This window comes from Vigna unguiculata, chromosome 10 (assembly GCF_004118075.2).
Source record: "Vigna unguiculata cultivar IT97K-499-35 chromosome 10, ASM411807v1, whole genome shotgun sequence".
Lineage (NCBI taxonomy): Eukaryota > Viridiplantae > Streptophyta > Magnoliopsida > Fabales > Fabaceae > Vigna > Vigna unguiculata.
The window spans coordinates 38941835-38965165 of NC_040288.1; the positions used below are offsets into that span (position 1 = coordinate 38941835).

Below are 23331 nucleotides of genomic sequence, written 5' to 3' on the forward strand. Positions count from 1 at the left end.
GGAAAGTATTTCAAATGAATAAAATAAAAGAATTTTAAATATTCATATTGAGGAGAAGATTGTTGAGAACTTAAGTGTGAGTCTATAAATTTTATATTGAGGAGGAAGTTTCACATTTTCACTGCACTCACGAAGGTCGAGTCGAGTCTGTTCTGATCAAAGATCGAGCAACATTGGTCCAAAGGTCGAGTGGTGTCATCTGGTCGAAGGTCAAGTTGAATTGACCTAAACTGAGGTTGAAATCAATCAACCCAAGTTAAAAGTCAAAACGAGTCTAGCTAGACTAAAAGGTCGAGCCTAGTTAGCTGAAGTTGAATCTTTAGGAGTCGATTGAGACCGAAAATCAAGACAAATCATCCCTAATCGAAGGTCGAACTAAGTAAATTCAGACTTAAAAATAAGGTTAAGTTTGTCCTGAAATATAAATTAATCTAAATAATAAAATTGAAATCTAAAATAATTCAATTATTTTATCAAAACAACCTATTTAAAAAAAAGAAAATTTTAGTGATTCAAATACGCACAAATCCTTGCTTAAACACAAGTTAAGAAATCACATTTTTCAACTAAAGGACAGAATATAAACTGCTGCATGAAAATACTTACCACAGATTTGTGACGAAAAAAAAAATTCAACCAAATACTACACTATATTGCCTAGAACAATCTAAATAACATTTAGCAGGTATATGTCAGGTGGGTATATAACATACCAAGATAAATACAAATTAATGCAAAATAATTATGCAGAAGAGTGCACTGTGTACAAACCCTAATGCTTCCAAAATATATGGTTCAAACAGTAGTTCTTACTGTTCCTGCACTGCAAAATCTGAAGTTGAAAGTAACCCTCCATAGGTTCACATCCTTAGGCACATTAAGCCAAACAAAGCTCCAACCCCACACTAATAACACACTTCTGCACTGAATTTCAATCATAGGTTAATCTTATCACAACAAATAAATTTAAACAATATTTTTTTATTAAAATTCATAAATAACATATCATATTAGTATATAATCAACCTGCATAAAGATGAAGACAAAATGACATGCATTTCCGTCGTTATCACATATAGAGAAAAGTGTGAAGAACATAAACCGTAGATTAAGATATACATCGAAAACAAATAAAGTTACTTAAATGGAAACAGGTGAAACAAAAAATGAGTTTGAACAACTAGCTTAACTTGAGTTATTTAATAATGAGTTTAAAGTGTGAAAAATAAGCCTTTTATTTTTTCAATCTACAGTTTAAAGTGTTTGAACTCAAGCTTTTTTAGGTGCTATGTTTTAAAGGGACAGAACCTGGACTTTTTTTTATGCAAGATATAAGTGAGTGATCTTGCAATAATAGAGAAAAAATAAAGTTGAGAAAGACAGAGAGAGATTGATCTTCAATTTCCGATCATGTATCATCATTGATGATTGATGACTTGAATAACAAAATTTAAAGTTTTCATTAATGACAAAATTTAAATTATGCATTATATAATTGGTTGATTTTTCGTTGTTAATTAACATTTTTACGTTAGAGTAATTTTAAATTGAATTCATATATTAACTTCCTTCATATTATTTGTTTCTTTCTACAAAACTGTCAGTTGTTTGTTCAGTCCACGTTTATTTTTTATTTTATGTCATTTTCTTTTTCCAATTTTAGTTATATATATATATATATATATATATATATATATATATATATATATATATATATATTGTTTAATTTTAGTTCACTACTTATCATGCTATGATATTAAAATATGGAGATAATATGACATGTCATAATAATATCATCTTAACAATTTTTTATAATACTTTGGCAGTAGAAATAAAAAATAAAACGATTGAAATACCAAAGGCTAATTAAACTTGTATTTGCAGATACGAAAATTAAAATCTAGATATATATGATCAAGAAAAAAAATAAAATAAATAAATAAATATATATATATATATATATAATAATAATAATAATAATAATAATAATAATAATAATAATAATAATAATAATAATAAAACCGTTTTATATTATATGTGTTTGGTTGATAGATGTTTTGAGGAGAATTCATGGAAGACATAACGACAATAGGATCTTGGCCAAATTTACATAAGAGGTGATTTTAATGATGTTTAACATCAAAGCTTAAGGATTTATTTCCTTATATGAAACTCAATTTTTTTTGTTTATGTAAAATATGTTGTAGACATCAAAGCCCAAGGATATGGCTTGAGGCATCAAAACCAAGACCACATTCGAGACTTAGGTGGACCTATGATGAAAGGAAGACTTAGAAAGGTCCAAGAGAAATTATAACACAATATTATTAAAATTTCTTATATTATATGTGATTTTTTTTACAAATTTATTAAAAAAAATTGCAAGTAAAAACTTTTTCATGCTATTTTTTCTAAAAATCTTAATTAGCAGGTCATTTCTTCGTGGGTAATTATTTTTTACAAAATTATAAAATTCAGAAGTATTTCCTACAAAATTTGTTGTAAAAAGTATTTTATATAAAATATTTAGTAAAAAAATTGACAGCAATTTTTTGCAATTTTTTTTCATGACAAATTTTATAAGTATTTCCTACAAAAAATAATTCAAAGTAAAGTTAACATGAAATATAAGTTCTTTTAGTAATGAAAAGGTGATTCATCTTTTTGAGTCCAAGATGTTGAAGATCCCAAGACTATTTAAAAGGTATAATTATAAACTTATCTACCACAACAAATTACCTCTTCTTAGAGTATAAATATTATAATTCTCTTTTATTTACTTATAAATGAGGCAATATCTATAATTTAATTTGAATTTATAACCTTTTTGAATTCAAAAGGATAGAAAAATATTTATCAAAATAACAAAGGTTATCCTTGCTAGAGTATTTTAATACATCTTTCTTGTAATCTTATAAAAAATTCCTTAATTCTTATAACGATCATCCTTAGACTTACTAAATTTGGATTGTAATACCTTCCTTTATCTATATTTTATTTATCATGTTTTCAATTTCTAATTTCCTATTTTTAATTGATTTGAATTTCTTAATCTTTATGTCAATTCTTAAAACTTATATACTTGGAGTGCCAATAATTTCCAACCATGAGTATTTTGGTGACCTTCTTATATTGTTCTTATATCATAACGGAACAAATTTGTCTAAATTTTCATTAGAAAAACTTTTGATACAAGGATCACACAATACTCATTTGAGTTGGTCACTGAAATGATCATTCAACAAAAATATTTATGGGAAATTCACTAAGAAGATTTAACAAAAATATGAAACCTGAATAAAATCTTCATAAAAGACTTGATATTACCTTCAATTCATTGTCTTAAGATTTTATGTTGAAAGTTGTGCCAATTTCACATATGGATTGGACTCATATTTCATTGTATTTGTATATTTCTGATGAATCTCTATCGAAAGATTCAAAAAAATATAATACGCTTCTTGTATCTAATGGAGGTTTAGGCAAAGGTATCCCAGTAATGAATGAGAGAGTAAAAGTAAATATTACTTGTGGTTAAAAATATTTTCGGAAATGAAAAAGAAACTTACCTTAAAAAAGTTTTTCCATTAAAAATATTAGCGTCTTATATTTTTTTTATTACTACTAGTATTTTTTTTTGTTATTGTTCCTCACATATTATTGTACATTTAAAAGAATTATTTTTACATATTTTAATATTTTCTTTTATCGTTGCGTTGTTGATTTTTTCATCCCCTGTTACGTATCTAACAAACACACTTTGATGATGACAATAAGAATCATTAGAGTATTGCAAAATAATAGTAGAATATAATCTTTTAGGAGAAATAGTCATTGACAAAAGAATACCCGAGTAGGAAAGATACACATGCTTAACATATATTGTTCAAGTAGTATTAAAGCCAAAAGAACTTCATTCGAAAATAAAAAAAAAAAATCAATTTTGAAGAATCTCAATTTTAATTTAAACGTGCAGTGTGTATAATGCATAACAGTAAATATTATATTAAAGAAATAATTGGGCTAGAGATTGAAAGATTGCTCCAATGAGATTGTAATCCAGCCCATACTCTCTGACAGATATTCTGAACACTCCATTTGGACCATATAAATGCATATATCAATATAATCACAAGAGTATGAATGATTACTCTATCCTTTGCTTCGTAGTGATTGGCCGGTGTATACTGAATTATATTTTTGTGTACATCATATTATTTTAGAATTAAATATGTTTTTGCTATTCAATTTTTAATAAAAATTATAATTAATTCTTCTTAAAAATTTTAAACTAATTTAGTCTTAGATTTAATTTTTTAAACCAATTTTTTCTAAGTTTATTTGACGTTTCAAACGCGTTTTTCAACTAATATTGAACTGAAAATGTATCAAACGATGGAAATAAACTAAAATATTACAATAAAATATGTTTGAAACTGTCAAATAAACTTAATAAAATTTTGTTAAAAGTTAAATCCACGCATTTGCATATTTGAAAAACTAAATTAGTTCAAGATTTTAAAAAATGACTAATTCCAATTTTTACTAAAAATTGAAAGACCAAAAATATATTTAACTCTATTATTTTACTTTCTTTGTAACACATATCACATTATTTATGACTTCATATAAAAGTAATTTAAATAATTTTTTTTCCCAATTTCTTAAAACACATTTAAAGATAAAAACTCACTTGATATAAAAAAAATTTAACAAATATAATAGTCATTTATTTCAGTATAATTTAACTATAACCAGCTAAACAGACATAAGTTACTAATATTTGTATGTGTACCTATTTCATCTTATTATTTTATTTTAATAATAAATAAAGATGTAATGTTCATATTTATATTATTTTAAGTAAAATATGTGTATAGCCTCCTTAAAAAGTAGAGTGTTCAATTTCTTTGTAGTAAATATAACAGTTTTTCTTCCTACTTTGCCTTATCATTATTATGTATTCCATATTTTCTTGTTTTCAGTTTTTTTCTTCATAGGTGTTTATCTTTTATCTTAAGCTTTGTGTGATATATGCTTTACAATATTAGAATAGTAAAATATATAGTAGATGATCCTCCATTGCATATATGGTTACAAATGCTAATAAATAATAAATGAAACTAGTAAAAACAAATAAAATTATTCCATTTTCTAATATTTTGATCATTTTATAGTGAATGCAAACCATATAACTTGATAATCAATTTTCATACTCTTTTTTTTTTCATTTTACATTCTCTTCCTTTCTAGCTTATCCAAATAAATAAATACTTAAGCTAAGTACATTTGTTAATATATTTTACAGTTTTTTAATTTGAATTTGAACCCTTTTGTCCCGTTTAACATTAAAAAAGCAAAAGGCAATCCAAAAGAAGGATTAAATTATTGAAGGAGAATGTCAGCTTAGAAACATGTCGTCAATATAATGTTATAAAAACTAAGTTTATAAACTGTACTTAAACATAATCTTGTGTTTTTATTACTATGTTTACGCAAAACAGCAAGAAGAATAATGAAAGAGTATATAATAATAGAAGACAAGTAACAGAAAGTGAACTACGTAGGCTTAACAGTGAACTACGTAGGCTTAACAGTGAACTACGTAGCAAACAAATACATAATAATATTATTTTATAGAAGAAGAGTATGGAAGATCATGTTATGTTTGACACATGCTAATAAAAAATGACAAGGAGTTAAGAACTCTTTCTTTCTCACCAACTTGTTTGGCCTTATAAATTCTCGCCACCTTCTTCGTCTTTCTCCCAACCCAGTTTCTCTACTGGAGAAAAAACAAAGTGTTTAACGTTGTTGTTGTTGTTGTTGTTTAAGATTTCCAAAGATGTTTTCCGGTGTGACGGGTCTCATCAACAGGGGGCACAAGCTGAAGGGAACAGTGGTGTTGATGCGTAAGAATGTGTTGGACATCAATGCTCTCACTTCTGCTCAAAGTCCCACCGGAATCATCGGTGGCGCAATCGGTGCTGTCGGTGGTGTCATCGGCTCCACCGTTGACACTCTCACTTCCTTTCTCGGACGATCTGTGGCTCTCAGGTTGATCAGTGCCACCGCTGCTGATGGTAACTTAACCAACTTCGTTTATTGTTATTAAAATGTTGAACTGATTAAGGAACACTCACTTTCACTTGTCTTGTTACTCATGAAACATATACAAAAGAATTATTTGATGATCGAAGGATCATATCAAACAGTTTAAAACTAAACCAACCAAGAAGATGAAACGAAGAGAATCATGATAAATGGTGAAAGTGTTAGTTCTTTTGTATGTGAGAATTTGACAGAAGAAAGTTGAATACATGAGAAATTGACACTTGAAAATTTTGTTCAGCATCTGGAAAAGGAAAGGTGGGAAAGCAAACATATTTGGAAGGTATTATTACTTCCATACCAACCTTGGGAGCTGGCCAATCTGCATTCAATATTCATTTTGAATGGGACAGTGACATGGGAATTCCTGGAGCATTTTACATTGAGAATTTCATGCAAGTTGAATTCTTCCTTGTGAGTTTGACTCTTGAAGACGTTCCTAACCAAGGAACCATTCACTTTGTTTGCAACTCATGGATTTACAACGCCAAAAAGTACAAATCTGATCGCATTTTCTTTGCCAACAAGGTAAACCCCTCACCAAATACAACTTGTTAAATTGTTCACACCGAATCATCCATCAATAAGAAAATCAATCTGTTAAATATAAACAAATGTAGGCCTACCTTCCAAGTGAAACACCGGGTCCACTGGTGAAGTATAGAGAAGAAGAATTGAAGACTTTGAGAGGAGATGGAACAGGAGAGCGCAAAGAACATGAAAGGATCTATGACTATGATGTCTACAATGATTTGGGTGATCCTGACTCCAATGCCAGATTGGCTCGTCCAGTTCTTGGAGGATCCGCATTGCCTTATCCTCGCAGGGGAAGAACTGGAAGAAAACCATCGAAGAAAGGTGAGATTTTCTTCTAAGATTCAATGCAGTTTTTCAGCCCTCTTCTTTTCAAATTTATTGTATGCAATTTTAGCAAAACTGATACAACAACACCTGTAGTAGTGTTCTACTTCGATGGAGAAAGTTTTGGAAGTTTTTACAATATCAATTTGCTTTACGAGCTGAGAGTTGGGAAACACAACACAAACATACAACGCTTATTATTGTACTAGTTCTAAAATTACTGTTGTTAATTCTGGTATTACGTTTCTGAACAGATCCTAAAAGTGAGAGTCGCAGTGACTCTGTATATCTTCCAAGGGATGAATCATTTGGTCACTTGAAGTCATCAGATTTCCTTGTTTATATTCTTAAATCTGCATCTCAAAATGTGATACCTCAGTTACAATCTGCACTTAGACTACAATTCAACCAACCTGAGTTTACTAGCTTTGATGATGTGCGAGGACTCTATGATGGTGGAATTAAGTTGCCTACTGATGCACTTAGCAAGATTAGTCCTATACCATTGTTCAGTGAACTATTTCGTACTGATGGAGAACAGGTTCTTAAGTTTCCACCACCTAAAGTAATTCAAGGTATTACACTACAAACAAATACATCATACCTATTCATAAACATATCATATAAGTTGATACATCATTTACAAAGTTTTTATTTGGAGTAGTGGACCAGTCTGCATGGATGACTGATGAAGAGTTTGCAAGAGAGATGATTGCTGGTGTGAATCCTCATATCATTACAAGACTTCAGGTAAATTTACTACTTTACTGTTAAGACAGTACAAAAATTAAACATTTTATCAGAGTTGATTACCTTAACTCAATGCAAATTAATTTTTTTTGTAGGAATTTCCGCCTAAGAGCAAGCTAGATAGCCAGCTCTATGGTGATAATACCAGTACAATTACCAGAGAACACTTGGAGCCTAACTTGGGTGGGCTCACTGTAGAACAGGTAAATACACATTCTTTTTTCTTTCCTCAGAGAGTAACAATAGAGAATTTTCCCCTCCTATTCATCTCAATCTCTCTAACTTAACAAAAGAAGCATAAAAGAATTTTGCTATTACTTTTGTGTGAAATGAACTTGTGTTTACATGATTGAAATGAGTTACAAGGACTAAAATACTTTTGGTTGAACAGGCTATCCAAAACAACAGACTCTTCATTCTAGATCACCATGACACACTTATTCCATATTTGAGACGAATCAATGCAACAGAGACAAAGGCCTATGCTACCAGGACCATCATTTTCTTACAAGATAATGGAACATTAAAGCCACTGGCCATTGAGCTAAGCAAACCACATCCTCAGGGTGATAACTTTGGTCCTATTAGCAATGTTTATCTTCCGGCAAACCAAGGAGTTGAAGCTTATATTTGGCTACTTGCAAAGGCTTATGTGATCGTAAATGACTCTTGTTATCACCAACTTGTCAGCCATTGGTATAAATTTTGCAAATGACATTTATATACTCATAGTTTTTCTATTTATGAACTATTCTCTAATAGAAGCTTTACATGTACGACAGGTTAAACACTCATGCAGTTGTTGAGCCATTCGTGATAGCAACAAACAGGCATCTCAGTGTGGTTCACCCTATTCACAAACTTCTTCTTCCACATTATCGTGACACAATGAACATCAATGCACTTGCAAGGAATGTCTTGGTGAATGCAGAGGGTATTATAGAATCAACTTTCTTGTGGGGACCCTATTCATTAGAAATGTCTGCAGTTGTATACAAGGATTGGGTTTTCCCTGAGCAAGCACTACCTGCAGATCTTATTAAGAGGTAACACTTACAAGTTACAAGCTATTAGCACATCTCCTTCAGTTTCTATGTATTCATTCATTACTTAAAGATAAAATGATCTAAAAAAAGAATATATATTTTCTTGTTTTTGTTATCTAGAGGTGTGGCTGTTGAAGATTCATCTGCTCCACACGGCCTTCGTCTTCTGATAGAGGACTATCCTTATGCTGCTGATGGACTAGAGATATGGGCCACCATCAAGTCATGGGTGCAAGAATATGTGTCTTTCTACTACAAATCCGATGCTGCTATCACACAAGATACTGAACTCCAAGCCTTTTGGAAAGAACTTGTGCAAGTTGGTCATGGTGACAAGAAAAACGAGCCATGGTGGGTGAAAATGCATACTCGTGAAGAGTTGGTTGAATCATGCACCACACTGATATGGACTGCTTCAGCCCTTCATGCAGCTGTGAATTTCGGACAGTATCCATATGGGGGCTACATCCTTAACCGACCAACTCTCAGCAGACAATTCATGCCTGAGATTGGATCTGCTGAGTATGGTGAGCTTGCAAAGAACCCTGAAAAGGTGTACTTGAAAACAATCACAGGGAAGAGTGATGCCCTTAAAGACCTCACCATTATAGAGGTGTTGTCAAGGCATGCTTCTGATGAGTTGTATCTTGGAGAAAGAGATGGTGGTGAGTTTTGGACTTCTGATAAAGAGCCATTGGAGGCCTTCAAGAGGTTTGGAAAAAGGTTGGCAGAGATTGAGAAAAAGCTGATCCAAAGAAACAGTGATGAGAGTCTGAGGAACCGATATGGTCCAGTGAAGATGCCATACACATTGCTCTATCCTTCAAGTGAGGAAGGCTTGACTTGCAGAGGTATTCCTAACAGTATCTCCATCTAAAGAGGTGTTAAGTGTATCAGTGTGTTGCAGTCTAAATAAAAACACAAGGAGAAGTTTAATTCCTTCGTGTTCCTGAGTATGAGAGTGTGTATCGTGTATGTTTGATGTTCTGAATTATTAATAAAATCCTGTGTTTCTACTGTGTATACCATGCTAGATTTACATTATGATGTTTCATTATTATGCTATATAAATATATTTAAAAAATAATTTTAATGTAATTTAATGTTTAAAATAAATTTTTAAAAATTAAGTTAAGGTCAAAGTAAATTTTGAAGACTAAATAAAAAATAAAATATATTTTAAATTAAACAAATTATTTTAAAGTTTTTGTATGTGAAAAAGTTATAATTATATATTGAAATAAGTTATTTTACTTAATATCATAATTTGAATTAATTAAATATATTTATTTATTACTTCAGTATTAATTTTAAATATTTATTAAAAAAATATTTATTAATAAAAATTAATTATATTAAATACATTTAATAAGTTAAGCATAATTGATTGTGAATATTTATGCTGACACTTAATTATGTCAATTTTTTAAAGTACTATATTTATCAGTTATGTACGTTGCATAATTATTTTATGTTTTTATTTCTTTACCAAATGTTAGAATTTTCTTTTTTTTCTCTTTTTCTTTTTAATGTGCCATATTAATAGAAAAATTACTTTTTTTTATAGAAAAATGTGACATGTATAGAAATATGAAGAATACTTTAATACTTTAATAAATACAAAGTTTATTGGAAGCGAAAATATAATTTTATTTGTTGACGTGTTACCATTTGGCAACAAGGAGACGACAAGGAAAGGAAAAAGCAGTTACCTGAAAGCGAAGAAGCTGTGGAGAAGGAAAGGCAAAGGGAGAATGTGAGTGTGAATTTGAATGGGGAATCAGAAGCAGAAGTGGACGCAGGACGAAGAAGACGCGCTCATCGCCGGAGTTGAAAAGCACGGTCCCGGAAAGTGGAAGAATATTCTCAAAGATCCCCAATTCGCCCCTTTTCTCACTTCCCGTTCCAACATCGACCTCAAGGTAAACCCATTAACCCCTAACCCATACCACCTTTTCTTTTCTTTTCTTTAATCTTATTACAATTGGGTTAGGGTTAGGGTTAGGGTTAGGGTTAGGGGTCTTACAGTTCTTCCTCTTTCAGGACAAATGGCGGAATTTGAGCGTCAGTAACGGTTCTCAAGGTTCCAAAGACAAACCTAGGGCTCCCAAGCTCAAGGCTCTTCCTGCTCCTCCTTCTGCTACCACCTCTGCCGCCACCACCGCTACACCTCAGAACGCGGCTTCTGCTCCACAAAACGCACCGTCAGATGCAGCTGTCCCGGATTCTTCTCTGAATGACCAAGATGTCAAAAACCCTCCGAGGTAGGACAGTAGAAGTGTATATGTATTTGTGCTCTTTATTAATTTGCACCAATTAACAGGTGTTTGATGCTGTATTAGCAGTCTTGCAGTCATTGTTGTCGACATTTATTGATTCAATTAGAAATTCAAATTCTTTTGTTATAAATATGAAAACGTGACAAAGTATTTGTTCTGCCAATTAAGATCATAATCTGAGGGGCTTTTGGTACTTTTGTTCTTTTATCAGGTATAATGCAATGGTTTTTGAAGCTCTATCAGCACTAAAAGATAATAATGGATCTGACCTAAATGCCATTGTTAGTTTCATCGAGGTCAGATGAAGATCTTTATTGCTGATGTTTCCATAATATTAGTCAATGATAATACTATGTGTGTAAAGTGTAAAGTGGTTAGAATATTTGTTTCTGAGATTATATGTTGAGGGTTTTACACATTTCAAAACCTAGGATGGGAATGCATATCACTTTCCATATGTAATTTTATAGATCTGGGATTTGACTCTCAGCTGTTCTTGTTGGAGAGTAATGAGCAATTTTTTGTCTGTCAAAGTATAAATAGTTCCGGTGGTAACAAGGGACTTGTTTGCAACTTTGTAACTCATCCCTTTGCTCTCTTTGCTTGCATTTACATATTTTCGATCAATTTTTCAACTCTGAGACCCTCTTAGTGTTTTATACTTTTACATGATAATGGTTCTGTTATTATCTTTTATAAGTAGTATGTCAAGACTTTGAACCTTTTTTTTCTTTATCGGAGTGAGAGGTGTTAGAAAATTAATTTAATATGGATTGTCTATTGTGCATATTCTTCTTTACTTTTAAGTATTATAATTTTTGTTTGAAAATTTTCGATGTAACCACAACTACATGTAATACTGCAGCAAAAACATCAGGTTCCTCAAAATTTTAGAAGGGCATTAAGTACAAGGTTGAGAAGGCTTGTTAGTCAAGGAAAACTTGAAAAGGTAATTTAGTTTGTACATGATGAATTGTATATTTTACTGATGTATTGCATATTATATCAAATTCTGGAAACAACCTCTCTGCTCGGTAGAGTAAAACCTCACTTCTCCTCGAACCTAACAGGGTGGGAATCTCATGCATTGGACTTTCGTTTTTGTATATTTTATTAATTTATTCATTTCTATCATTTCAACTTGTAGATATCTGTTCAGTTTTATCATTGAAGCATGTTACTTGGTTGGGATGGCTTTAATGTCTTTGTAATTTGTTACTGAATCATTGTTCTTTTTTTCCTGTAGAGCAAGCATCTGCCTCCTCCTATGCTCCTTCAATTTTGTTCTCTTATTTCGAAGTTGCTAAACTTGGTTAATATATTATTATTCTTTATTACACATTTGTATTCAATGATTTAATGGGAGTTTTCTCAAAGGGAAATTATAGATTTTGTTACATGTTCATAGTCCGAGAAAAACATTCTAATATGGGTGGGGGAAAGATACGTTATTGTGCTTATTTGTTAGGACTACAACCTATTTTTTCCGTAAATTTGGATCATCTTAGACTTTTGACATGTATATGCAGTACTGAACCATTAATATTTTTTTCTATTCACATTTACAAATTTTGTGCATTTATGTTTTTTTTTTCATACATACAAATATTGCACGCATGCATGGACACAAACATATAAGTGAACACTTTTGAAATTGTAATAATCATTTATTGAGTATTGATAATGTATTATAAAGTAATTACTAATGTGATCTAAGTATATGCACATTTTATGGAGTCTTGCAAAATCATCCCATCCGTGTTGTAAAATATATACGCGATTCCATTTTCAGGACTCTATCTGTTCCTCTTCTTCCAATAGTAGGCCCACCTTCCTACGACAACTTTCCACACAAGCAGAAATTTGTATATTTAAGTTGAATGATCTTGAAGCTTGTTTTCATTCTTGAAGATTTATTTACTCTTTACCATCTGCAGGTACAAAATTGTTACAAAATAAAAAAAGATGCCCCCTCAGGAACAAAATCACCTTCACCAAAACCAAAGGATGTCCGGCCAGCACCGTCACAACCTGCACCACAACCGCAGTGGCACTCCTCAGTTTCTGTCTTTACAGCATCTAATGAGACAATAAAAGATGCTGCTGATACTGCAGCCTACAGAATTGCTGATGCTGAAAGTAAGTCATATCTGGCTGCGGAAGCAGTAAAGGAGGCAGAGAAAATATCATTGCTGGTTGAGCATAGTGATTCAATGTTGCAGCTAGCAAAAGACATATATGAACAATGTACTGTAGATAAGCTATATTTCCTGCCTAAAATTTGTGATTATTTTGATTCTTATTGATTATTTATGACTATCATTGATCTTGTCCGTCTATTCATGCAGGTTCTCGTGGTGAAATTATCCTTTTGGCTTAAGATGGTCAACGGAAGGTCTATAAATAGATTTATCCTGATGTTGGTTTCTAAATGTAAAATTGTCTATCCGATGAGATACTATTTTATAACATTTTTGGGCGTATTTTATCAGCACTCCGAAAGCATGTTACATATATTAAACAGCACTGTCTTCTGCGGATGTGGGGGTTGATTTAGAGAATCCGAAGAGAGTGAGGTTTTCAACTTTGAAGACGCATATGGTCATAATTCAGACAATATATAATAATCCTCATAGCGAAATGTAAAAATTTAGAGAGAAGTGGTGATGGGAGATGCATAATCATCCATTAGCCCTAAACATTTTCTTGACAAACAGAATTTGAATACTTCCAAAGGTTATAGTGACCACTAGATGCTTAAAAAAATTATATGTACGTGTTATAAAATTGATTTCAGAAAATGATGTGGGTGCTACAACTCTTAATTATTTGCGATATTTAATGATTTCAGAAAATGATATTTTATCATAGTAAAATGTTTTTTCGCTCAGTAAAATTATATTTTCACTATCTTTACAAAAACAATTTCGTAAAACATAGTTGTTTCGGGTGTTGGGGCCTAACATCTTATGAAACTACTTGGCAATCTTCTCGTATCAACTATAGTCGTTTGTTTGGCACTTTCTTCCTTCGTTTGGTGCTCCTACTGATTAGTTGTATTTACTAAAGAAGTTTTGATGCTTAAGTCAACAAAAGGTTTGATTGATGTGTGAAAAAAATTTCAAAAACGTTATATTTGGTCTTTATTTATAGCTTTATATTTGGGCCTAGGGTTGATCTAATCAAGGTCCAAATATTTTAAAAAATTGATTAATGACTTGTTTATGTTTAATTACTTAATTAGCTATTCTCATTTATTTAATTATTGTTTGGCCTATCGGTTGGATGAGGCTATTTGACTCACATAAATATGTTGACACATTTATAGGAAACTTGTTTACCTCTTTGGTTGGATGCGACAAACCACTTGTTGACACATATCTTCATATGATTAACAATTGGAGCTTCACGAATGAGTCTATTGTGATTATTTTCAAACTAAAGATTTTGGAAAACTCATATATTTTTTGGGTATTGAGGTGACACAGTATGACAAAGATGGTATTGTTATTTCTCAACGAAAGTATGCATTAGATATTTTGGAAGAAATTAGGTTGATGAATTCAAAATTTGTTAACACACCATGGATCCCAATACTAAACTTCTACCAAATCAGGGGAAGCCTATGTCAAATCCCGAACAGTATAGAAGATTAGTTGAGAAATTAAATTATCTTACAGTTATTGGTCCTGACATTTCCTTTGCAGTTAGTGTGGTAATCCAATTTCTTAATTCTTCGTGCGAAGATCATTAGAATGCAGTCATTCGTATACTGAAGTATATTAAAGGACCTCCTGGTAAAGGGTTGTTATATGGTTCTAATAACCATACAAGAATTGTGTTATTCAGATGTTGATTGGGCAGGATCTCCTTCTGATAAAAAATCTACATCCGGATATGGTGTCTTCATTGGAGGTAACTTGATCTCTTGGAAAAGCTAGAAACAAAGTGTTGTGGCAAGGTCTAATGCAGAAGCAGAATATAGAGTTATGGCTTCAACCACTTGTGAGCTTGTTTGGCTTAAGCAGTTGCTCAAAGAGTTAAAGTTTGAAGACGTTAATCAAATGACACTTATATGTGACAATCAAGTTGCTCTTCATATCAGTTCTAATCCCGTCTTTCATGAGAGGACTAAACATATTGAGATTGACTGTCATTTCATCCGAGAAAAGATTATGTTTGGAGTCATCAAGACATAGTTTGTTAACTCAAGTAATTAGTTAACAAATATTTTCACTAAGTCTTTACAGGAATCGATAATTAGTTATATTTGTAACAAGCTTAGTACATACGATTTGTATGCACAAGCTTGAGTGAAAGTGTTAAGATATCTTTAATATCTTATTTTCTGTTTTTATTGTTATTATTCTTTATATGTATTTTGGGCTTAGCCCATATGTTCTTTATTATAAATACAACCCCTATGTATATTCTCTACACACGGGAGATTAATCTCATACCTTATTTTCTCCATATAATTTAAGACTTTTGCACTATGAAAAGGCAAAATAAATGTATACAGAAAACTTGCTACACAAGAAAAATAAAATAGTACTAAAGAGTGCCATAATTTGTTCTTTGCACCATGAAGTGTTAAATGTTTTCATTATTTGTGAAAGAATGTTGTAGTGTCGTTAACCAGCTTTACACCAAAACTAAAATCTTTGCACTTTTTCAAACTGGAAAAGGAAGAGACAAAATCTTTCAATGGCTTTCCATCACAGTAATGCTTGGGAGGATCGTGATAACAAGGCTCCAATGAGAAATCTTGTTCACAGGGTGGGAAATGGGTCTCATTTTTCACCAGCCTGTAAAGAAACCATGGCTTTAAATTTCCCAATCCTTGAGCAACATACCCAAAAGTAGAGAGAGAGGTAGTCACCAACACGTCACATAAACTCAGCAGATACATCTCCATCCAAGCTTTTACATTATGCTTCTTATCATTAAACATTTGCTTCCCTTCATGACTTGGCTGATAAACTTCTATGAATTCCCCACTAGCCGTTGCTTTCTTTTCATACATCCTCCTTAAATTATCTCCAAACTCCTTATATAAAGATGCCACAAGAACTGCCTTTACAGTTTCATTTTTTCCAACAGAAGACATCGAAGTTTGCAAATCCACTTTTGGTAGTATCTTATGATTCAATGTGCAGCTTAAAACTAGATCCATTATTGCCTGTTTTGGAGTGGAAATAGCATTAAATACTCTTATTTGTATGCCTATGCGCTCATCTGCCTTGGCCAGGTGTGCCTGATAGTACCTACTGATTAGTTCCCATGCCTCATTTGAAGGGTGAAAAAGGTAGCGACCCAAATGGTGGAAAATTGTATCTTTCTCTGGGAACATTTTACTAATCTCCATGTTGAAAAGTTGGTTCATGAATAGAGAAGGGACAAAGTACTGATCAGACATCAAGATCAGCAAAGGAATATTGCGGATAAGATCTTGAGTTTGATCACAGTGAAAAATTTTCTCATGGCTGCTATGGGTGTATTGTAGATTGATAAACAAAACTGATGTTGAATTGTTGACCTTATCCTTCTGGAGCTGTGTTTGAATATGATTTTCTTTCCAGAAAGGAGACTTCTGAGGTAATATCCAAGTTGAATTGAGAAACGGCTCGCAAAACAGGTCGTGCTTGTCTTCCCCAAATTTTACAAGTAGCACTCGATCAGTGAGGATGGCATAAAGAAATGTTGCAACAATGCTAATCATTTGGTTTCCCAAACCATTAACTGGTGTCCAAATAAGGTACTTACACATTGTAGCAGTACCATTGTCCTTGGAGCGTGCAATCTTTCTCATGCTTCCGTCATAAGCTCTTGTGTTAGGTCCACACCTTCTATGAATTTCTTCGTAGTTACGTAGTTTAGATATCAAAAACGGAGAAGCTTTGTGAGGAGAAACCTTGCGGAACAAGTGGGATTGCACCCTGCTTATGCATGATGCTTCATCAAATCCCCCAGTTAAAAGTCCACCAAGTAGCTCCTCTTTGTTATCGAGACTAACCCGTGGAAATGATTCATTTGTTGAACCTGTCAATGAAGCATTCTTCAAACCTGCGAATATACGACACATATCACAGATTAGATTGCAAGTATTGTGCAAATATTACAAAACTTGAAGTTGTTAACACCATAGTTACTTACCGCTAACACTGTTATTATTGTTCCCTTCTAAGATGTGATGTGTTACGTTTTGGACTGTACCATTAGTTGTAACGTTTGGCTCACTAGTCAACAACTCTGAAGTAACGTTCGGAGCTGTTCCTCTTTTTACCTTGCCTTCTGAGTAAAAATAGTTAGAAAACTCATGCATACAAGAATAGCAAGCTATTATGCGCATAGTACATATATCATCAAAAAACATATCATGTTGCAGCTCTGTCTTATGCAGCTGTACCATTTTCAAAAACAGAACAAAAGAATAACAATGTCAAGAAGTGAACCATAAACTTAACTCAATTTCATAAAACCAGTAAGATGAAGTTTGCATTCAGATATATCCATCAATACGAACTTCTAACAGATAAAAATAAACAGTCTTAGAAACGAAAACGTTGTATGCTAACATTGTTGCCTACCTCCGACAGGTCTTAAGTTGTCATCTGATATATTGTGAACTCTTTCTCCCAACTGAGAACCAGTGGTTGTAATGTTCTGAAAGGATTTTCCTGCTTCCCTGGCTTGGAAAAACCCCTCAAAAACAAAGAAAGATGAGTTTCGGTACATTGAAGAAACTATAACAGCAACAGGAAATGATATGAAAAGTACAACAAAGAATGTTGTATATCTGTTGGAACTGATCCTCGTGTTGTCGACTTTGGCTTGAAAGATTTCCATGATTTTTAACAGCAGTAGCAGGATTTGTTGAGGTGCTAGAGTTGCCAACAAAATGAAGGGAAAAAGAAAGAGTGTTTACGATATAAGAAACGAGAGTGAAGTGAAAATACATAGATTCTTAATAAAAAAATAATGATATTTTGATAAATTTTTGTGATTTTAATTTATGTGATTTTTTATTTTTAATATTTTAAAATTATTTAAAAGATTACACCTTATATTGTTGTAAGAGAAAATTATCAAATATCACAGTTAAAATATCATTGTAATGAAAAAACTACCTTCAAACCCATGTGGAAAGAGTTTGTTAATGAATAACAAAAGATGTAAAATATTATTTTCTTAATACCAATAGGGGATTGGGGCGTGGATGCGTGACGGATTGGTCACGCTGAATTATTAAATTACCTTACTAAATATATAAATATTTAATCCCACACGTTATCTTATTATAGTAAAATAATTAAGTGATTCGTAAATGTATTCAGCACATGTAACTAATAAATTCAACTTTGAAATTGACTTTTTGTTTTAAAGAATGAAAATAGCTACATGGAATGAGAAAACCCTATTGGAGACGAAAGGTAAAAAAAGGTAGAATCTTTCTATTGCTATTTCTAATAACTCTTATCAAAAATTGGGAAACTAATTCGATGACTTTTTCCCGAAAAAATTACGTCATTTTAGTTCATTTTGCTTAATTTTTAATTGTTTTTTATATTCTTTTTAGAAAATAGAAATTAGTCATTCAACATCTAAAACTAAATTAAATTTACGTAACTTTTCTAAAGAAAAAAAATCATGAATCTGTCCCTCAAAAATTAACCTTACACATATTTTCTGTGCCGCATTCCACCATCCAAATAACTACCAATTAAAATTAGCAATAATCTTTTTTTCCAAAATTCCATTAATGATTTGATATTTTTATGTGAATATTACATTATTACTTTTCCTGTTAAAAAAATATTAAAGCAAAACAAAATATTATTAAAAAAATAATATAAAAACTAATTTTAATATCTGTGTTTTGAATTTCCAACAATATTATACAAGTGTATTTATAAGAGTTTCGTTAGTTTATAAAAGGTAAATCTTTGAGATTGTATTTATGTCACAACCTACCTTTGCTCCTTCTTTTTAATTTTTTATAAAAATATAGACACCCTTCTATCTTTATATTTTATTTTAGTTTCTTTTTTGACAGAAAACAAAAAAGAAATTTTTTGTTTGTAAAGAAGAAAATGAAATTATTTACCATCATATAAAAAATAAGTTCGGAACCATACAATGTCAAAACCTCTTTTATTTTTCATTATTATTTTCTTTTACTAAAATAAAGTTTGAAAATAAAAAAAAACTTATTTTACTCTTTTTTATTTGCTATTAGAAACATTTTTTGAAATAAATTTATTCATCGGGTGGTCGTTGACTATTCTTTAACTTCAAAAAAACACATTTTTATACTGTAAATATTAGTACATAAGCTCGATGTTATTTTTTTGTCATCAGCTAATTTGAAATCATTTCAAACTTATGATATCTAAAAGAATATTACAAAAAATTATATTTAGAATAGAAAAAATAGAAGTGAAACATGAAATTGAGGATGAGCTGAAGCAGTGAAGAAGGAAAGAGAATTGTGAATGTGAATGTGAATGGGGAATCAGAAGCAGAAGTGGACGCAAGACGAAGAAGACGCGCTCATCGCCGGAGTTGAAAAGCACGGTCCCGGAAAGTGGAAGAACATTCTCAAAGATCCCCAATTCGCCCCTTTTCTCACTTCTCGTTCCAACATCGACCTCAAGGTAAATCCTTTAACAACCAACACTTTTTTCTTTTCTTCAATCCTATTACAATTGGGTTAGGGTTCTTAAAACTCCCCCTCTTTCAGGACAAATGGCGGAATTTGAGCGTCAGTAACGGTTCTCAAGGCTCCAAAGACAAACCTAGGGTTCCCAAGCTCAAGGCTCTTCCTCCTCCTCCACCTCCTACTTCTGCCACCTCCTCCACCACCACCACCGCTCCTCAAAACGCCCCTCCTGCTCCTCTAAACGTACAGGCTGAGGTCGCTGCCCTTGATTCTTCTCTGAATGACCAAGATGTCAAAAACCCCCCGAGGTATGAAAGTAACACTATGTATGTATTGTGTTCTTTATTAATTTGCGCCGGTTAGCAGATGTTTGATGCTGTATTAGCAGTCTTGCAATCATTGTTGTTCACATTCATTGACCCCCCAATTACAAATTCGAATTCTTTGTTATGAATATGAAAAATGAGTGGCTATTTATTCTGCCAATTAAGATCATAATCTGAGGAGCTGTCTGTCATACTTTTGTTCTTTTATCAGGTATAATGCAATGGTTTTTGAAGCTCTATCAGCACTAAAAGATAATAATGGATCTGATCTAAATGCCATTGTTAGTTTCATCGAGGTCAGATGAAGATCTTTGTTACAAATGTTTCGATAATATTTGTCAATGATATTACTCTATATATATTTCGTAAAGTGGTCAGAAGAATACTTGTTTTTGAGATTATATATGATAAGGGTTTTACATTTCAAAACCTAGAATGGCAATGCATGTCACTTTCCATATGCAATTCTGTTATCGTTATCATGCTTTGTAGATCTTGAGATTTTAGTTCCAGCTGCTTTCTATGTTTTCTGACTTACCAGAGCAGTCTTATTGGGGAGAGTAATCAACAATTTTTTGTCTGTCAAAGTATAAATATTTTGGGTGGTAACAACCGACTTGTTTGCATTGTTTTAAATTATCCTTTTGTGATCTTCACTATTTAAGATCAATTCTTGAACTCCAAGACCCTGATAATGGTTTTGTTATGATCTTTTCGAAGTAGTATGTTTAGGCCCTGCTCCTTTTTTGTGGCGGAGAGGGGAATTGGAAAATTACTTTAGGCTTAAATACCTTTTTGATCCTCATTTTCGTAGTGTTTGTTGCGGATCGTCCTCATTTTGACAGAATGTTTAAAATGGTCCTCATTTTTACCGAATGTTTAAAATGGTCCTCATTTTCGCAATTCGTGTTTTATTTGGTCTTTTTATGTAACGCCGTTTAAATCATTAACAGAGCATTGTACAGGTGGCACGATTTGTATTAGGATGTGTTACGTGTACTGTATAGGTGTGGTACAATGTTTCGTTAATGATTTAAACGGCATTACAGAAAAGGACCAAATAAAACACGAATTGCGAAAATGAGAACCATTTTAAACATTCTGTAAAAAATGAGGACCATTTTAAACATTCTGTCAAAATGAGGACCATCCGCAACAAACATTACGAAAATGAGGACCAAAAAGGTATTTAAACCATTACTTTAATATGGTTTCTTTATTGCCTATATTATTTTTAAGCATTATCATTTTTATTTGAGAATTTTAGTTGTAACAATCACTACACATAATACTGCAGCAAAAACATGAGGTTCCTCAAAATTTTAGAAGGGCACTAAGTACAAGGTTGAGGAGGCTTGTTAGTCAAGGGAAACTTGAAAAGGTAATTTAGTTTCAATATGGTGAATTGGTGATTTTACTGTATTGCATATTATAGTTGAGTGTGAGCCTTGGTACAATGGGTGGGGCTTTTTTCTTACTGTTTCAACTTCTGGAAACAACCGCTATGCTTGGTAGAGTAAAACTATGTATATCTATTCTCACCACTCCTCAATCCTAACAAGGTGGGAATCTCATACATTGGACTTTCTTTTTCATATATTTTATTGGTTCTTCTAATACATTCAAGGATCTAATCAGAGTTCCTTAAAGAAAAGTTATAGATTTGTTACATGTTTGTAGTAGGAGAAATACATTCTTATATGGGTGGGTGAAAAATATGAAATTTTGCTTATCTGTTATGACTACAACGTTTTTTTTTCATAAATTGTGATAATCATTTATGGACTTTTGATATGTATATGCAGTGTTGAACCATTAATTTTTTTTTTACACATTTACCAGTATTTTGTATTTATGTTTTTCTTCATGCACCAAAATTGCACACACTCATGGACACACACATATGTGAACACTTTTGAAAATGTAATAAATCATATATTGACTATTGATATATTTATGTAATTATAAAGCAATTAGTAATGTGATCTAAATCTTTGCACCTTTATTTATTTTTACACAATCGTCATACCTGTGTTGTACTATGTATCTTGGTTTCCATTTTAGGGATCTTTCTGTTCTTCTTCCAATAGGCTATAGCCCCCCATTCCCACGGGGACTTTCACGCATGCAGAAATGTCATATTGAAGTTTATGTCTTGAAGCTTGTTTTCAGTCTTGTAGGAGTAATCTACTCTTTACCATCTACAGGTACAAAATTGTTACAAAATAAAAAAGGATGTCTCCTCCGGGGCAAAATCACCTCCACCGAAACCAAAGGATGTCCGGCCACTGCAGCTACAACCACAACCAGAACGACAATCCCCAGCTTCTGTCATTACGGCATCTAATGAGACAATAAAGGAAGCTGCGGATACTGCAGCCTACAGAGTTGCTGATGCTGAAAGTAAATCATATCTGGCTGCGGAAGCCGTAAAGGAGGCAGAAAAAATATCATTGTTGGTTGAACATAGTGATTCAATGTTGCAGCTAGCAAAGGACATATATGAACAATGTACTATAGATGCACTAATTTGTGATTTTTTTAATCCTTTTGATTGTTTTTTGCTACCATTGATCTTGTGGGTCTTCTCTTGCAGGTTCCCGTGGTGAAATCATCCTCTTGGCTTAAAATGGTAAACGAAATAGGTCTATGAATAGATTCATCTTGATGTTGATTTCTAAATGTAAAATTTTGTTTATTCACTGAGATAGAATATTAACATTTTTTTGGGTGTATTGTATCAGATTCATTTAACAATTTTTATTCTTAAAATTTGTATGGAAAGTGATATTTATAGGCAGGCCGTGCATATTTTCTATTCTCTAGAAGTATTATAGGTCCACCAAATCTGCCCGGATTTGAAGCCGAAGTGTATACAATACAACACTCATTTATGTTCTTTTGGCGTTGTAATATAAATCATTCTTGTGTCTTGACTCTAGTTGTCCCGAATTTGACTATGTGGTGTAATTATTTAATTGAAAGTGAAATTGAAACATGAGATAGCTAAGGGTGATGCTAAAGATTATTCAATCATAACATTTTTCTATGGTTTATTTTAGACCATTGAAGTAATTGAATTATACTCCCTATAAAGTATTAGTTTGATTAAGATTTTATATTAAAATTAAATACAACAGAATTGCATCTGACTTGATGTTTGTTTGAAGTGATTTCTTAATGAAAAATTAAACAAAATCAAATTGCTAATATTTTTAATATTGACTAATATTTCAATTGGATGTGACAATAGGTATTTATAATTATAAATTATCTTTGTTATTTATCTTAAATTT

At 31.9% G+C, this 23331-nt stretch overlaps 4 protein-coding genes across 9 annotated transcripts; 3 read left to right on the forward strand and 1 right to left on the reverse strand.

The window, feature by feature from the left end:
- The first annotated feature begins 5740 nt into the window (after nucleotides 1-5740).
- Nucleotides 5741-9791, forward strand: LOC114166735 (linoleate 9S-lipoxygenase-like). The gene is made up of 9 exons (XM_028051521.1): nucleotides 5741-6083; nucleotides 6353-6639; nucleotides 6732-6969; nucleotides 7227-7547; nucleotides 7637-7722; nucleotides 7818-7925; nucleotides 8114-8418; nucleotides 8505-8768; nucleotides 8889-9791. The coding sequence occupies exons 1-9, from the start codon at nucleotides 5846-5848 to the stop codon at nucleotides 9643-9645; spliced, it is 2604 nt and encodes an 867-aa protein (XP_027907322.1). The 5' UTR covers nucleotides 5741-5845; the 3' UTR covers nucleotides 9646-9791.
- Nucleotides 9792-10420: 629 nt separating this feature from the next.
- LOC114165766 (telomere repeat-binding factor 4-like) lies at nucleotides 10421-13638 on the forward strand. Of its 5 annotated transcripts, XR_003599776.1 has the most exons (8): nucleotides 10421-10690; nucleotides 10812-11032; nucleotides 11259-11343; nucleotides 11913-11996; nucleotides 12294-12359; nucleotides 12840-12867; nucleotides 12985-13294; nucleotides 13396-13638. XR_003599776.1 is itself a non-coding variant. In XM_028050336.1 (7 exons), the coding sequence occupies exons 1-7, from the start codon at nucleotides 10541-10543 to the stop codon at nucleotides 13128-13130; spliced, it is 780 nt and encodes a 259-aa protein (XP_027906137.1). In that variant the 5' UTR covers nucleotides 10421-10540; the 3' UTR covers nucleotides 13131-13366. The 5 variants fall into 5 exon arrangements, 3 of the variants coding, with proteins under 3 accessions (XP_027906137.1, XP_027906136.1, XP_027906135.1); XR_003599777.1 differs by lacking the exon at nucleotides 12294-12359; XM_028050336.1 differs by lacking the exon at nucleotides 13396-13638 and having other exon boundaries at nucleotides 12985-13366.
- A 1926-nt stretch (nucleotides 13639-15564) lies between these two features.
- On the reverse strand, nucleotides 15565-17993 carry LOC114166226 (probable fucosyltransferase 7). Of its 2 annotated transcripts, none has more exons than XM_028050923.1 (3): nucleotides 17638-17993; nucleotides 17204-17338; nucleotides 15565-17113 (listed from the first exon to the last, which is right to left on the reverse strand). In XM_028050923.1, exons 1-3 carry the CDS (start codon nucleotides 17894-17896, stop codon nucleotides 15654-15656), a joined length of 1854 nt encoding a protein of 617 aa, XP_027906724.1. In that variant the 5' UTR covers nucleotides 17897-17993; the 3' UTR covers nucleotides 15565-15653. The 2 variants fall into 2 exon arrangements, with proteins under 2 accessions (XP_027906724.1, XP_027906723.1); XM_028050922.1 differs by having other exon boundaries at nucleotides 17204-17341.
- A 1465-nt stretch (nucleotides 17994-19458) lies between these two features.
- LOC114165909 (telomere repeat-binding factor 4-like) lies at nucleotides 19459-22971 on the forward strand. Its single transcript, XM_028050536.1, has 6 exons — nucleotides 19459-19704; nucleotides 19791-20017; nucleotides 20247-20331; nucleotides 21333-21416; nucleotides 22243-22546; nucleotides 22632-22971. Exons 1-6 carry the CDS (start codon nucleotides 19555-19557, stop codon nucleotides 22661-22663), a joined length of 882 nt encoding a protein of 293 aa, XP_027906337.1. The 5' UTR covers nucleotides 19459-19554; the 3' UTR covers nucleotides 22664-22971.
- Nucleotides 22972-23331: the final 360 nt, after the last annotated feature.